This window comes from Ursus arctos, unplaced genomic scaffold (assembly GCF_023065955.2).
Source record: "Ursus arctos isolate Adak ecotype North America unplaced genomic scaffold, UrsArc2.0 scaffold_3, whole genome shotgun sequence".
Lineage (NCBI taxonomy): Eukaryota > Metazoa > Chordata > Mammalia > Carnivora > Ursidae > Ursus > Ursus arctos.
In genome coordinates this window covers 12,798,630-12,812,086 of record NW_026622985.1, presented here as the reverse complement: position 1 = coordinate 12,812,086, position 13,457 = coordinate 12,798,630, and the positions used below count along the sequence as shown (strand labels likewise).

The following is a 13,457-nucleotide window of genomic DNA, read 5'->3' as shown; positions in this document are numbered from 1 at the left end:
GCGGTGACTGGAACAAGAATGTGCAGAATAATATTCAGAGTGCGTCTTGTTTCTTCCTGTGTGAGTATTTCATGAAATGTAAATGGTTAAGGGACATTTTGAGAGCTCTGTTCTCTATTAATTCAGCCTGACTTCTTCTACTGAACAAGAAGGCTCATTTCCCCCTGTTTCTTATAGCCGCACACGGAAGACTCTACTGACCTTTCCATTGACAGATTCAGGCTTGACTCAGTATTCAGATGCATGAAGACTTGAGACAAGAAGTAATTCATCCATGCTCAATTCTGACAGTTTTGCCTTTTGATTATTAGTTTCCCAGAGAGATCATTTATTGAACATTTAGTCTTCAAAGATTCTGGCTTCTAATATGGTTCTTTCTTTTACAGTGGCAATTCATCATCCTGGTGTCTACCTTAATCTCACATACATGTTAGATGTCCTGGGTCAGGCTTTCAGGTCCCAATCACCCGGAGAAGGAGTAAGTCCTTTAAGGGACTGGTCCAGAACTTGTAGCAGTCCACGTTTTCTATCACTTTCCTTAGTTAGAAATGTCTACAGATATTTAAGACAGAGCTTTCCCGTGTCCTTTAATTGACCCTTGAGTTGATTTGTTTTAGATACTTGGTTATCCCATGAAGACTACATTTTACCTCTTCCCTGTGAGTTAGCAGGGCCTTCCTAAAGTGCTTATTCTCCACTGTGTAAGCCGAGTAGCTTCCCATTATCTTTAGGCCAACCCCAAAGATGTTTTGAGAAGCTGCAGAGTTTGATTCTGAGCCTCTGTATAGGAGCCCATTTTATTGGATGGAAAATAAATTTCAATTCCAGTTCATGTCCAATAACTTGGTAGTAGCTATCTGGAGGGTTTGTTGGAAAGAAATCTAAGGATGATCCTATATATGCTCTAAGATGGAGTACCAGAGTTACATAACAGCCTCTGCCATGGATACTGGACTGGGGTGATGATGATGGGATTGGTGGCTGGAGGTAGTGGTAGTATGAGTGGATCCTTGCCTAATGTGAAATGCTAGGAGATTTCTCCTCACATCCTATAGGATAGCAACTTCCTTGCCTCCACACATCATGACGGGTTAAGAAACCCTTGGCTATGAGTATTAGGGAGATAAAGGAAGAGATCTTTCAGCCAACTAAATGGCCTCTGAAAAGGGACATTGTGCATGGGCTAAATTTTGACCATAGAAAGAAGGAGAAGTCCTTAATTAGGGGGATTAAGTCCCGCATCGTTCCAACTATAGAACCTATATTCTTCAGCTCCCCTTAAACATAATCTTCACCTTTAAGTTCAGGCAATCATCTGTGAGGAGGGAAGTTTGTTGTGGAAATCGATGCTTAGTATGTTTGCCATTCTCAGTACATGTCCATCTTTTAGTCCTTGACACTTCCTCATCTCTTCTACTCCCTGCTGCCCAGTTTTGCCACCATGACTTTTCTATAGTAATAGTTCCCGAATTGCCTAGTTTGCTGTGATTTAGCATTAATACATTGGCCTTGATTTAACAAAATGTATGAAGTACCCGTCATGCCAGATATTGTCCTTGATGTTAGGTGTAACTACAGTGGGTTCTACATTCTTATCTTCTAGCCAGATCCTAGTCCTACTGTAGGACTTTCAAGAATTATTCTGTCAGAACTTCTCACCCTGTCCCCCACCTGTACCCCCACACTTTATCTTGCCGACTGCTTTCCTGAACCATGCTTATTCAAACTTTCCATACTCTGGGCTGAAATTCTGTCACTGGACCTGTACCCCACTGCCTCTTCAGGTCTGGTGGGCAGGTCTAATGTTAAGCCTCGCCCTAACCCTGTTCCTACTGTGGGTATCCTATGTTTTGTCACTGATAAATACTGAAATATGATGGAATTAAGCTATGTTTGGAAAACCTTATTAGCAAGCCACTCTATAATTAATCCATATTAGAATATTCTTATTGTACTTATAGTTAATATCCTTTTGTAGCTTGAATTTTTTGCTTGAAAGTGACATCTTGAGTTAAGTTCTGGTCTGTGAATGCTTTGAGCTAGTCTGAGATCAATATAGGCTTGTTGTCAGAAATAATATTTTCATGGATGGTACATAACTAGTATGCGACTGTGGTTGCTATAACATGTTTGATACAAAACAAAGAGCACTTTAAAAATGCTTAACACAGGGGTGCCTGGATGGCTCAGTCAGTTAAGACTCTGACTCTTGATTTTGGCTCAGGTCATGATCTCAGCATTGTCAGATTGAGTCCCAGTTGGGCTCCGTGCTGGGCGTGGAGTCTGTTTGAGATTTTCTCTCCCTCCCTCTCTGCCCCCACCCCTCTGCTCTCTCTCTCTCTAAAAAAACAACAACAACAAAAATGCTTAACGCAGTCAAGGAATTTTTGCCTTGAAGTACTCCTGAAGAATCAATATGGACTCATCCGAGATTTTTGTTTCTTGCCATTAAATGGTAGGCACTTTTGGTAGGCTATTTCAAATAATCTGGCTTATTTTCCTTTATAATGAAATCAATTCAGGATCATCAAATCCAGTATCTGGCCCATACCTTCCAGGAAAAATAACACCATGTGCCATTTTCCATTGTGTCTGAGATGCATGATGACTGCCTTTTTGAATAACAGCAGGCTTTCATGACAAAGGACTTCTTTTATGAGAAAAATAATACCCATTGACAGTTTGTGAAGAATATAGAAACATTGAGACAGTTTCCATTTTCTTCCTTGCTGTTGTCTCTGTATCCAGTATCAGAAAGTGCATGATTGAAGTGTTTGATTTGAAATGAGATTGAACTGATTTGAAGAACCTCAAGTATATTTTGAACATTCAGATTTCCTGTGGAATTGGAAAATCCCGGCCTGGATCTGGGGTTGCAGGAAATCAGCCCATCATGTCTCTCTCAAGGCTATTCTAAAATTCAAGGCCAGGGCTTGTATTTAGAAATAGGTCTTCAAAATAGTTTGTTCACGATGATGAAAAATGTACAGACAAAGCCAAATGGCAGGCGAGATGAGGGACTCCTGGCCTTGCTTAACCACTTGTTGCCTGGTCCCATCCCATGGAGGACACTGTTCTTGAGTTGTAAGCAGTTTGTGCCTCATTGCCATCTGGCTCAGCCAGCTTCGGCACCATAAGGTGAACTGAGCTGTTTGTGGTAGGAAATAGTGCTCTATATTTGTCACGATGTTCTAGCACAGACCCAAAGTCAGTAACTGCTTGACATTCCAGAAAACATTCTCATGGCAGTGAGTTAAACTTCAGGGAATGTCTTTTTCCAGTGGATGATGAGGTCATTTAGCAACAGTTACCTTTTGTGGAAGAAACTCTTGTTAAAACTTAGGTAGCCCCGGGAGCCCTGGAGTTTGTGTTCTTGTTTTTGAAGTAGACTCCCTACCCATTGTGTGTACATTATTTAGACCAGAGGAAATACTGATACATCAATATGGTAGCTTAAGAGGGTGACACAGAAAGGTTCAGTTTTATTTTATCTTTTCATTTTCCACCTGACCACTGGATATATTGAGTTGCTGCAGAACTTCTAGAGGTCCTTCTGTGGTTTTATCCGTAGCCAGCTCAATAATTAAGATCATCCATCCAGGTTAGCATTCCTGGAAGCTCGGAAAGCAGAACATCTAGGAAGCAATAGAAACTTCCAAGAGCAATGGGAATTCCAGATTGACCCTCTTATTTCTCTGACTTCATGTCTGCTCAGTATTCTCTACTCCTGTATCTTATATCGCCACCCCTCAGTCTCTCAGTGGGGTCCCTTTTTATACTTGAAACTGCTCTAACCAGAGGAACTGAACTCTGACTCCCCATACCCTCTTGTCTTTATATTTCCCGAACTGCTTGTAAGTAGTGCAGTTTTGTTGGCACGGCTAATCCCCTGACCCATCAATATTTTTCTAATCTGAGAAACACTCCTTCCCCAAGAAAGGAGGTACATCCTGACTAGAATATGAAAAAAAAAACCCATGCAGTTTCTGTGCGATCTCCCCTACCAGTGACACTTGTCACCTTTGAATCAGCTCAACCCACAGCAAGGAGCATTTCTTTTCTTGGGAATAATAAATCTGGTGTCCTAAGAGGAATGGCTTGGGTTTGGCCTCATCCTTTTAAAACTGTAGATACTTGCCCCTGCTGCCCTCTCCCCATCATTTCATTCAGAAGCAGTGGTTTCTTTTCTCCTGAGACCTGAACTCCTTCTAAGAGAAACATGCCAACCATGAGAGTTTGTAGCTCAATTAGATGCTTTTGATGTGAGTTCTCTGTGATGGAAAGCCTGCTAGCAGTCTGTATGCATGGAATGTTGTCACTTGCTTGGCATGGAGAGTGAGACAACTAAGGGAATAAGAGGGGAGAGAGAGGGGAGTTGTTTGCAGAGTGAATGAGGGCCCAAGAGTCAGGATCTAAGGGCTTAGACGTTCACTTTAGGTAGATGCAGTGTATTAGTAATTATTTAATAATAATGATATTTATTGAGTCCCTACCTTTTGGCAACAAGTCTATGGATCTCATACTGTGGCTCTCACATCCCCCTGGATCTGCTTCACTTCAACAAGCACCGAATGAAGCATTTTCCATTCTGACCATCCATGGTCTCCTGTTCTTCCACCTTGGATGTATAACCATTTCCATCGTGACTGTTCTTTGACTTCATTAGGATTTCTTATCCACTGACATATTTCCCTTTGCCATATCCATAACCTCCTCCCATCTTCACTACCTTCTTCCATGTCCAGATAGTCCATGGCCCATCACCCAGTAACATTCTGGCCAGTTTTCTGATTTTCCTGCATCTGTATCTTTTTGTTATTTCATCTGACAGAACCCCAGTAAATGCAAATATCCATTTATTCTTGTCTGTGACTGAGAGATGATGGAGAGTATCACTCAGTGGGGCTTTCAACACAACTATGTATATTTGATCACTCTCTCCCCATTCTCTTCAGTGAGATGTCAGAACTTATCCAGTCTTTTCAGTCTTACAGTCTCATATGTCCCAACCCTACTCTCAGGTGATGACCTCACTCTTTATTTCCTAAGAAAGTAGAAGCATCCAGTGGGAACTTGTCAGCCTCCCCCAGCACCACACCACCATGGTGCCTGTGCGTGCTCAGTCTGTGTTCTCCGTGCTTTGCTGATTCTTCTCCTTCACAACCAGATTTCACAAACAGATGTTTGCATGTGCTCTCCCCATTCCCTAACTGGTACTTAGTCCCTGATTCACTTCAAAGTTCATTTGGTCCACATTGTGACACAGAACAGGATTTTCTGAGGGAAGGAAAGACCACCTTGTGGGCATTGTTCAGTCTTCCTCTTACTCCAGTGGCTAACTCCTCTTCTGCTTGGACTTGAGATGGGGGCGACCTTCAGACTCATCCCTTGGCTCACCCCCCTTTTTTCCTATTCTACAGTTGACTTCAACTATGTGATGGCTTCAGTTGTAGATTATAATGAACAACTCTCAAGTTTTATCTACAGTTCAGATTTGCATCTGGTCTCCAAGTTCTGTTCATTTTGAATTTCCACAGGAGTATCTCAAAGGCTGGTCACCATGACATCTTGACCATGACATGTCAGCTCTCCCCCAGTCTTCAGCTCTTGACCATTACATTCAAGTCATTACCAACTATAGCAGATTTTACCACCTAAATATATTTTTTGAAGTTTTTAATTTCGGTTAATTAACATACAGTATTATGCTAGTTTCGGGTGTACAATATAGTGATTCAACAACTCCATACATCAGCTAATGCTCATTACAACAAGTGCATTCTTTAATCCCCATCAGCTCTTTCACCCATTCCCTCACCCACCTCCCCTCTGTGACCATCAGTTTGTTCTCTACAATTAAGAGTCTGTTTCTTGGTTTGTCTTTCTCTTTCTCTCTCTTTTTCCCTTTGCTCATTTATTTTGTTTCTTAAATTCCACATATGAGTGAAATTTTATGGTATTTGTTGTTCTCTAACTTATTTCACTTAGCATGATGCTCAGTAGCTCCATCCATGTCATTGCAAATGACAAGATTTGATTCTTTTTTATAGCTGAATAATCCATCCATTGTGTGTGTGTGTGTGTGTGTGTGTGTGTGTGTGTGTATCATATCTTCTTTATCAACCCATGAATTGATGGACAGTTGGGCTGCTTCCATAATTTGGCTATTGTAAATAATGCTGCTCTGAATATTTCTTGACTCTATTTTTTTCCATCTCTGTTGTCAGGGCCCTAATCTAATACACCATCACTTAAAAAAATTAAACTTAAAATTTTTTTTTTGAGATAACTGTAGATTCACGTGTATTTTAAGAAATAATAGAGATGGATCTTATGTACCCATTACCCAGTTTACTCCATTGGTCACATTGTACAAAACTATAGTGCAATATCACAGTCAGGATATTGATATTGATATAGTCAAGATACAGAACATTGTCATCACGACAAAGATGATTCCTGCTGTCCTTTTTTAAAAAAAAACATAAATTTTAGTTTTTAGAGCAGTTTTAGGTTCAGAAAAAAAATTTTAACAGGAGGTACAGAGATGTTCCATATACCTCCTTCACTACACATGCACAGCCTCCCCCCATTATCAACATCACTCACCAGAGTGTTACATTTGTTATAACTGATATACGTACACTGACATAATATAATCCTCCAAAGTCTGCAGTTTACATTAGAGTTCACAACACATAACTTGGTGTTGTGTATTCTCTGGGTTTGTACAAGTATATAATGACATGTAGGCATCATCATAGTATCATACAGAGTATTTTCACTGCCCTAAAATTCCTCTGTGTTCTGCCGATTTATTTCTTCCTCCTCCCAGTCCCTGGCAACCACTGATCTTTTTACTGTATCTATAGTTTTGCCTTTTTCAGAATGTCATATAGTTGGGATCTTACAGTATGTAGTCTTTTGAGCTTGGCTTCTTTAATTTAGTAATATGCATTTAAGATTCCTCCATGTCTTCCATGGCTTGATAACTCATTTCTTTTTAGTGTGGAATAATATTCCATTGTCTGGATGTTAATTTATCCTCTTACCTACCGAAGGACAATCAGTCAGTCACCTGGCCACACCCTTGGTGTTTTCTTCTGACCATGCTTTCTCATTTTTTACAATATGGATAGACTGGGAATTTTCCAGATTTTTAATTTCTGCTTCCCTTTTCCAGAACAATTCTGTCTTTAAGTAGTCTCTTTTTTTCACATTGTACTATAAGCAGTCAGAAGGAGCCAGGTTGCACCTTCAACATTTGCTTAACAGTATCTTCAGCTGAATACCTAATTTCATCACTTGCAAAGTTCTACCTTCCACAAAAACTGGAGTATAAAACATGATTCAGCCCAGTTCTTTGCCGCTTTATAACAAGGATGGCCTTTCCTCCAGTTTCCAAACACATGTTCCTTATTTCCATCTAAGACCTTATCAAAATGGCCTTTCCTCTCCATATTTCTAAACATTCTGTTCAGCATTCCTTAGGTATTCTCTAAGAAGATTGAGACTACTCTCTGCAGCTCTTTCCTTTTCTCTCTGAGCTCTCAACAGCTCAGAATAGGCTGTTCACAGCAGTGTAGACTTTTTCTAGCATGTACCTCAGATCCCCTCCCCCCTAGTCTCTACCCATTACCTGTTTCTATTTTTTTGAAAAAAATATTTTATTTATATATTTGACAGAGAGAGGTAGAGAGAGTGTGAGAGAGCATGAGCCAGGGGGAGAGGCAGACTCCTCGATGAGCAGGGAGCCCAATGTGGGGCTCCATCCCAGGACCCTGAGATCATGACCTGAGCTGAAGGCAGACGCTTAACTGACTGAGCCACCCAGCGCCCTATTACCTGGTTCTAAATTGCTTGCACATTTTTAGGTATTTGTTACAGCAGCACCCCACTTCTCAGTATCAATTTCTTATTCTATTCGGGCTGCTATTACAGAATACGATAGTCTAGGTGGCTTAAACAACAGACATTTATTTCTCACGGTGCTTGAGGCCGGAAAGTCCAAGATCAGGGTACAGGCAGATTTGGTGTCTGGTGAGGACCTACTTCATGGTTTGCAGATGCCCATGTTCTTGCTCCTGTTAATCTTAAAAATAAAATTGGCAGTTATTTTTCCAGGAAAAATGGGTTTATTTGGGAATAACAGAGAACTTCAACTCAGGATGTGCAATCTATGGCAAAACCATAGGCAAGTCCAACCAAAAAGGGGGAGAAATGTTATTTTATGGAGATGAAGGAGGAAGTTGGGAAGGTTTGTTTTGAATAAGCGTCCATAGGAGAAAAGCAAGAGTTCAGGGTGATGATGGCTTCTCATTGGCTGAGCTGCAGGTGCAGTTGATTTCTTGTAGACGATTCAGTGGACAGGTGGCCCTTTTTCAAACCTCGACACGGGTTTGAACTGTACAGGTCCACTTATACTTGGAAATTTTTCAATAAGTACAGTACAGTACTATAAATGTATTTTCTCTTCCTTATGACTTTCTTAGTGACATTTTCTTTTCTCTAATTTCCTTTATTGTTAAAATATGGTATATAATACATCTAAGATACAAAATATGTTGACTATTGATGTTATTGATAAGGCTTATGGTCAACAGTAGCCTATCAGTAGTTAAGTTTTTGGGGAGTCAAAAGTTATACACGGATTTTCAACTGTGTTTCAGGACATTGGTGTGGTCCAAGGGTCCACTGTACATCTTTTCCTGTGGGGCCTCTAATCGATTATTCTTTCCTGTTGATGATTCTTCTGTTTGGGTCTGTAATTGACAGTTCTTTTGTAATTGACACTGAGAGGTACCAGTTTTCCTTCTAGTCTCCTGACTGCACTTTAGTGAGGTTTCCCTTTTTTAATTTCCACACTCATAAGACCATCATACTGGGGTTAGGATTTCAATATTGAAACTTGGGGGGACATAATTATTTACTCTTCAGCCAATAGTATTTTTTTAAGTTTTGACTTAAAATATATTTTTTAAATAAACACTGGAGCAATAGTAACAAGGAATAAATAAATAGTTTAAGAACTCAGTCTTACCTTCATCCTTATAAATCTATTTGGTGATCTTTAATTGTGTTTGGTGGCTCAGCTACTATTCAATCTTCATTTTCCTATGATCATTAACTAGTTCTCTGTGCTCAAAATTTTGCAAATTGTATATTGGTAAACTTATATTTCATGGTATAGTTAAGGCTTAAGGAAAAGCACTTCTTCATTAATTAAAAGGAAATGAGGATCTCCCAAAATGTAAACTAGCTAAATATCATGTCACTAATCTAAAATTTTGAAAATCTTTTTTCACATTATATTGATAACACACATTGTTATTTCACATCACTTATCCACTCCCCAACTCAGTTTTTCCCTGCAAAAACAAAACAAAACAGAACAAAACACCCAAGCAAACAGACAACGTGCGTACCTTCATAGTTATTAACTATGTTGTTGAGACATCTCTGCTCAAAATCCTATGCCCCTCACTCACAGCTCCATTGCAAATTTCCTTTCTATAGTTTGAGAAACACTAATGCGTTATTTGTAACACTAACTTTGCTTTTGCCCTGTGAACAGGGAATATAAACATTTAAAATAGTGTGTTATCTTTTTAGTAGCATTCATTACCAAGCCAAGCAAAAATTATAGAGTAAACCACATTATAGGGTTTTGCTTGAGATCCATTTTAGCCACAATCCTATTATATGGAAACAGTTATCTGAGAGATTCATTACATTTTACAACCACTTATTCAGATACCATATTAGGCCTAGTAGGTAGAATAAAAAGAAAACCGACAAACTACCAGCTTCAGTCTTCCGGCACTACACAGCAGGACTTTCAGCAATGATGGAAATGCTCTCTATCTGTGCTGATATGGCAGCTACTAGCCACATGTGGCTATTGAATGCTTGACTTGTAGCTAGTGTGTCTGTGGAGCTGAACTGTTATTTAATTTTTCTTAATAGCATCTCTATTGAGATATAATTCACATGTCATATAATTCACCCATTTAAAGTGTACAGTTCGGTGATTTTTAATGTATTCAGAGTTGTCCAGCCATTACCACAACTTTGGAACATTTTCATCACCCTCACAAGAAACTGAGTACTCAGTAGTAGTTACTCCCCAAATTCTCACAATGTTCTCAGCCATAGGTGGCCACTAAGTTTCTGTCTCTATGGATTTGCCTATTTTGGACGTTTCATACAAATGCAATCACAATATGTGGTCTTCTGTGACTGGCTAATTTAATTTTAGTTTAATTAAATTCAATAGCCACGTGTTAGAAGCAAGTGTAGTGAAAGACCACATACAGATCCTTAAGGAATGCTGAAGGCTACGGAGAAGAAACTCCTGAAAAGAGGGCATGAGGAATACAGGTCAGAGAGATTGGAGATGAACCCAGATGGAGCCTAGAGATAAGACGGGTTCCTGGAGGAAAGGATGGTTAACAGTGAGACGTAACACAGAGGGGTCAAGAAAGAATAGTGTCAGTGCAGTGATGGGATAAGAATCCTGATGACAAAGGGCATTAGAAAGTGGGGTTGGTGAAGAAGTATAGGCAGCTGGAACTTTTATGTCATTTAGAGATGGAGGAAAGGAAGAAAATTTCAAGATAGCTTGAGAAGCGTGTCACGATTGATGGAAATTTTGTTTTGTTCCTGTTAATATTTTTAGTGTAGGCCTGAGCCTAATTGTAGGCAGAGAAAAAGGACCCAGTGGGAATGAAGAGATTAAAGATGATTGAGCAGGGTTCTGAAGGATGTGAGTGAAGATGGGACCAGGGTTAGCATAGGAGCAAGCCCTGGCAAGGAAGATAGAGATCATCTTTCTCAGAGGCAGCAGTAACTGAAGAAAAAGTAGGTGAAAAGACAGAACAATTTTTACGTAGAAAGGAAGGCAACTAAAGGAACTCGTTTACTTAAGGAAAGGGGGAATGAGGCCTTCTAAGGGTAAATTTTGGTTCCTCCAAGCAGCACTGTGATCAAATGTGGAGAAGGGAGTTCTCCAGAGGGTCTAGGGCTCTGGGAGGTGGGGGGTACCAGTTACTTACATTCTTTTTGCTGCTCCAATGAATATGTCTCCTAGAAGCAACAAACATTTTTAGGTACATAAAACCACAGGAGGTGTGGAGATCCAGATGTGTCAATTTTCACTTATTGAAAAGTGGTGATTGTCCAAGAGTTTACATTTGAGATCTTCAGAGATGAAATGTATCAGCTTACACATCCTCCCTTCCCCCCTCCCGTTCCTCCTTCCTTCCATTTCTTCTTCTTACACTTTGTAGAAAGCAGTATACCCTCTTGCTCTTTGCCCTCCAAGGAAAAATGGAAACAAACAAAACACAAAACTTTGGAAAGGCCAAATATTAATCCATACTGTAATGAATACAGAATTTCATGTTATGCATTTACAACAAAACTATTTTAGTTTAATTTAGAATTTTCTTTATTTTTCCAAGCTCCAACCCCCCATGTTACAACAGTTAGTGGAAGAATCAGGAAGTGCTTTGAAAATGCCAAATAAAAATAACTATGCAAATATAAGAGCAAAATATACTAATTAATTGATATGGATTTAATTAATAATGTTGCTTTAGAGCATGCTTTCTATGTAGAAGTTTTAGAAATTAAAGCTAACTTCTGTGGTATTTTCAATATATAAAATTATATATTTATGTATTTTTTAATTTATTTTAGGCTTTTAAAACCAAGGATGGATATCTTGTGGTTGGAGCAGGAAATAATCAACAGTTTGCTACTGTGTGCAAGGTAATCTGTAATCACTGGGATGGGCAGATGATCTATGCAATAACTTGTTTTGTAGAAAGCCAGGAAAGTTCAGTTTCGCCTAGAACAGTGTTATTAGTTCTATAGCCAACTCAAGACCTCCTGCCTTCGCCCCTAACCGTGTGCCATTTTTATACTCACAAATGCCAAGGACATGGTCTGAATTAGTATTCTGTTTTTTTTTTTTTGGGGGGGGGAGGGATGGGGTATCTGGCTGTGTTTTGAAATGAACCACAGAACATAGTAGCCTAAATTATCCACCAACATGATCTGGACTACCAGTTCAGTGAAAAAAGGGAAAGAAAAAGAATTCGTTTTAAAGGGATTTTTAATGCCAGGATATTTTTCTTCTCACTTTCCTTTTTTTCCTTTTCTTTGTTAACAACATGAGACCTAATTAGGCCCAGATACAATGTAATACCAAATTTATTGTTTTAGCCACTAGAAAACTAAACATTTTTTTTTTTCAAATTGGCCTTTGTTTAATGAGTACCTTTCTGCAGAATTCATGTTTTAAGTTTTAGCAATTAAGGTTATATTAAAAATGTTGCTCCCTCAACAAGATTTTTAAAAAAGGCCTTGGAATCATTAAGGATAATTTTATGTTGAAGATTTTAAGTTTTTGGCATCACTTGGATATTTTTTTTATTTGGTATTTTTACTACTACCTAGATTTCGGGGTTTTTTGTTTTTAGTTAAGTCTTTAGGTTCCTGTTCACTTTTTCCAGTTCTCATCCCAGAAATATAATCTAGCTATAAAAATCTGTGTTTAAGTTTTTGTTTTAATTTCTCTTACAGGTAGGGAGAGGCCTCAGCTGTTGAGCATGTGTTTCTGATGGGGAATTTATTTTCTTGTACTAATCATAGATAACCACTCACTGTGAGCTTTCAGTTTCATTAAAGATGCCTATGACTTCCTTAGGGGAACCTTCTCTGTTGCCGTGAACTTCTTATGTACAAAAATTATTTATTACTGTGGCTTTTTTGTACGAGAGGTTAATGAGCACAGCGAAAAACCACAGCAAAGGGGTGGGCAGTACCACGGAGAAGGTGACAAATGGAGACAGTTCCTATTGCAGGAAGGGCTGGAACATCTGAGGTGGGAAAGAGGGGAGCTTTCTTAACGGTGACTCTGAGTAAGCGGAGAGAAAATGGATTCAAACATTTGATCTAGGATCAAAGAATCTTTATTATGAACGGTCAATGTTAAAAATATGAAACATACGGAAGCCGTTGCCTGTGAAGTCATTTGCGTACTCTAGCTGCAGAGATGTAAAAGCCAGTTCATTGCTATAAATGAGTACAGATTTTCTTCCTGGGCCATATGTTTTGGAGTTTTCTCTCTCCAGAAAGGGGGCTGGGGGGAGAAATTACTGGTTGACATATTCTTCACTGTTGAAAATAACTGTACTGAATTCTTTTTATTTTTGATTCATTACTGCTGATCAGTTTGAAACTTTTGAACTTCCTCATAAATATCCATAAGAACATTTTTTGAAAAAGACTTTTATTTCAAAGCAGAATATTTGCCATAAGTTTGAGTACTAAAATATGACTTATTGTGAGGGTGTGTTATGATACATTTTTTTAAAAGGAGACCATCAGAGGGCCTTTGGAATGGCATACTTGACCTTGTTTTTCCATATGTGAGTTATGAATGGTAATCC

At 39.0% G+C, this 13,457-nt stretch overlaps 1 protein-coding gene across 9 annotated transcripts in view; it reads left to right on the top strand.

Moving 5' to 3' along the window:
• The window catches only part of SUGCT (succinyl-CoA:glutarate-CoA transferase), a 756,457-nt gene that overhangs the window by 272,723 nt on the left and 470,277 nt on the right, over nt 1-13,457 (top strand). For all 9 annotated transcript variants that reach the window (XR_006409930.3, XR_008956284.1, XR_003317135.4 and 6 more), the window contains one exon: nt 11,701-11,772. Coding sequence is in view for 5 of the 9 variants with exons in the window: in XM_026502829.4 (XP_026358614.1) it covers nt 11,701-11,772 (72 nt within the window). In the remaining 4 variants the exon portion in view is untranslated. The remainder of the gene's footprint in view (nt 1-11,700; nt 11,773-13,457) is intronic.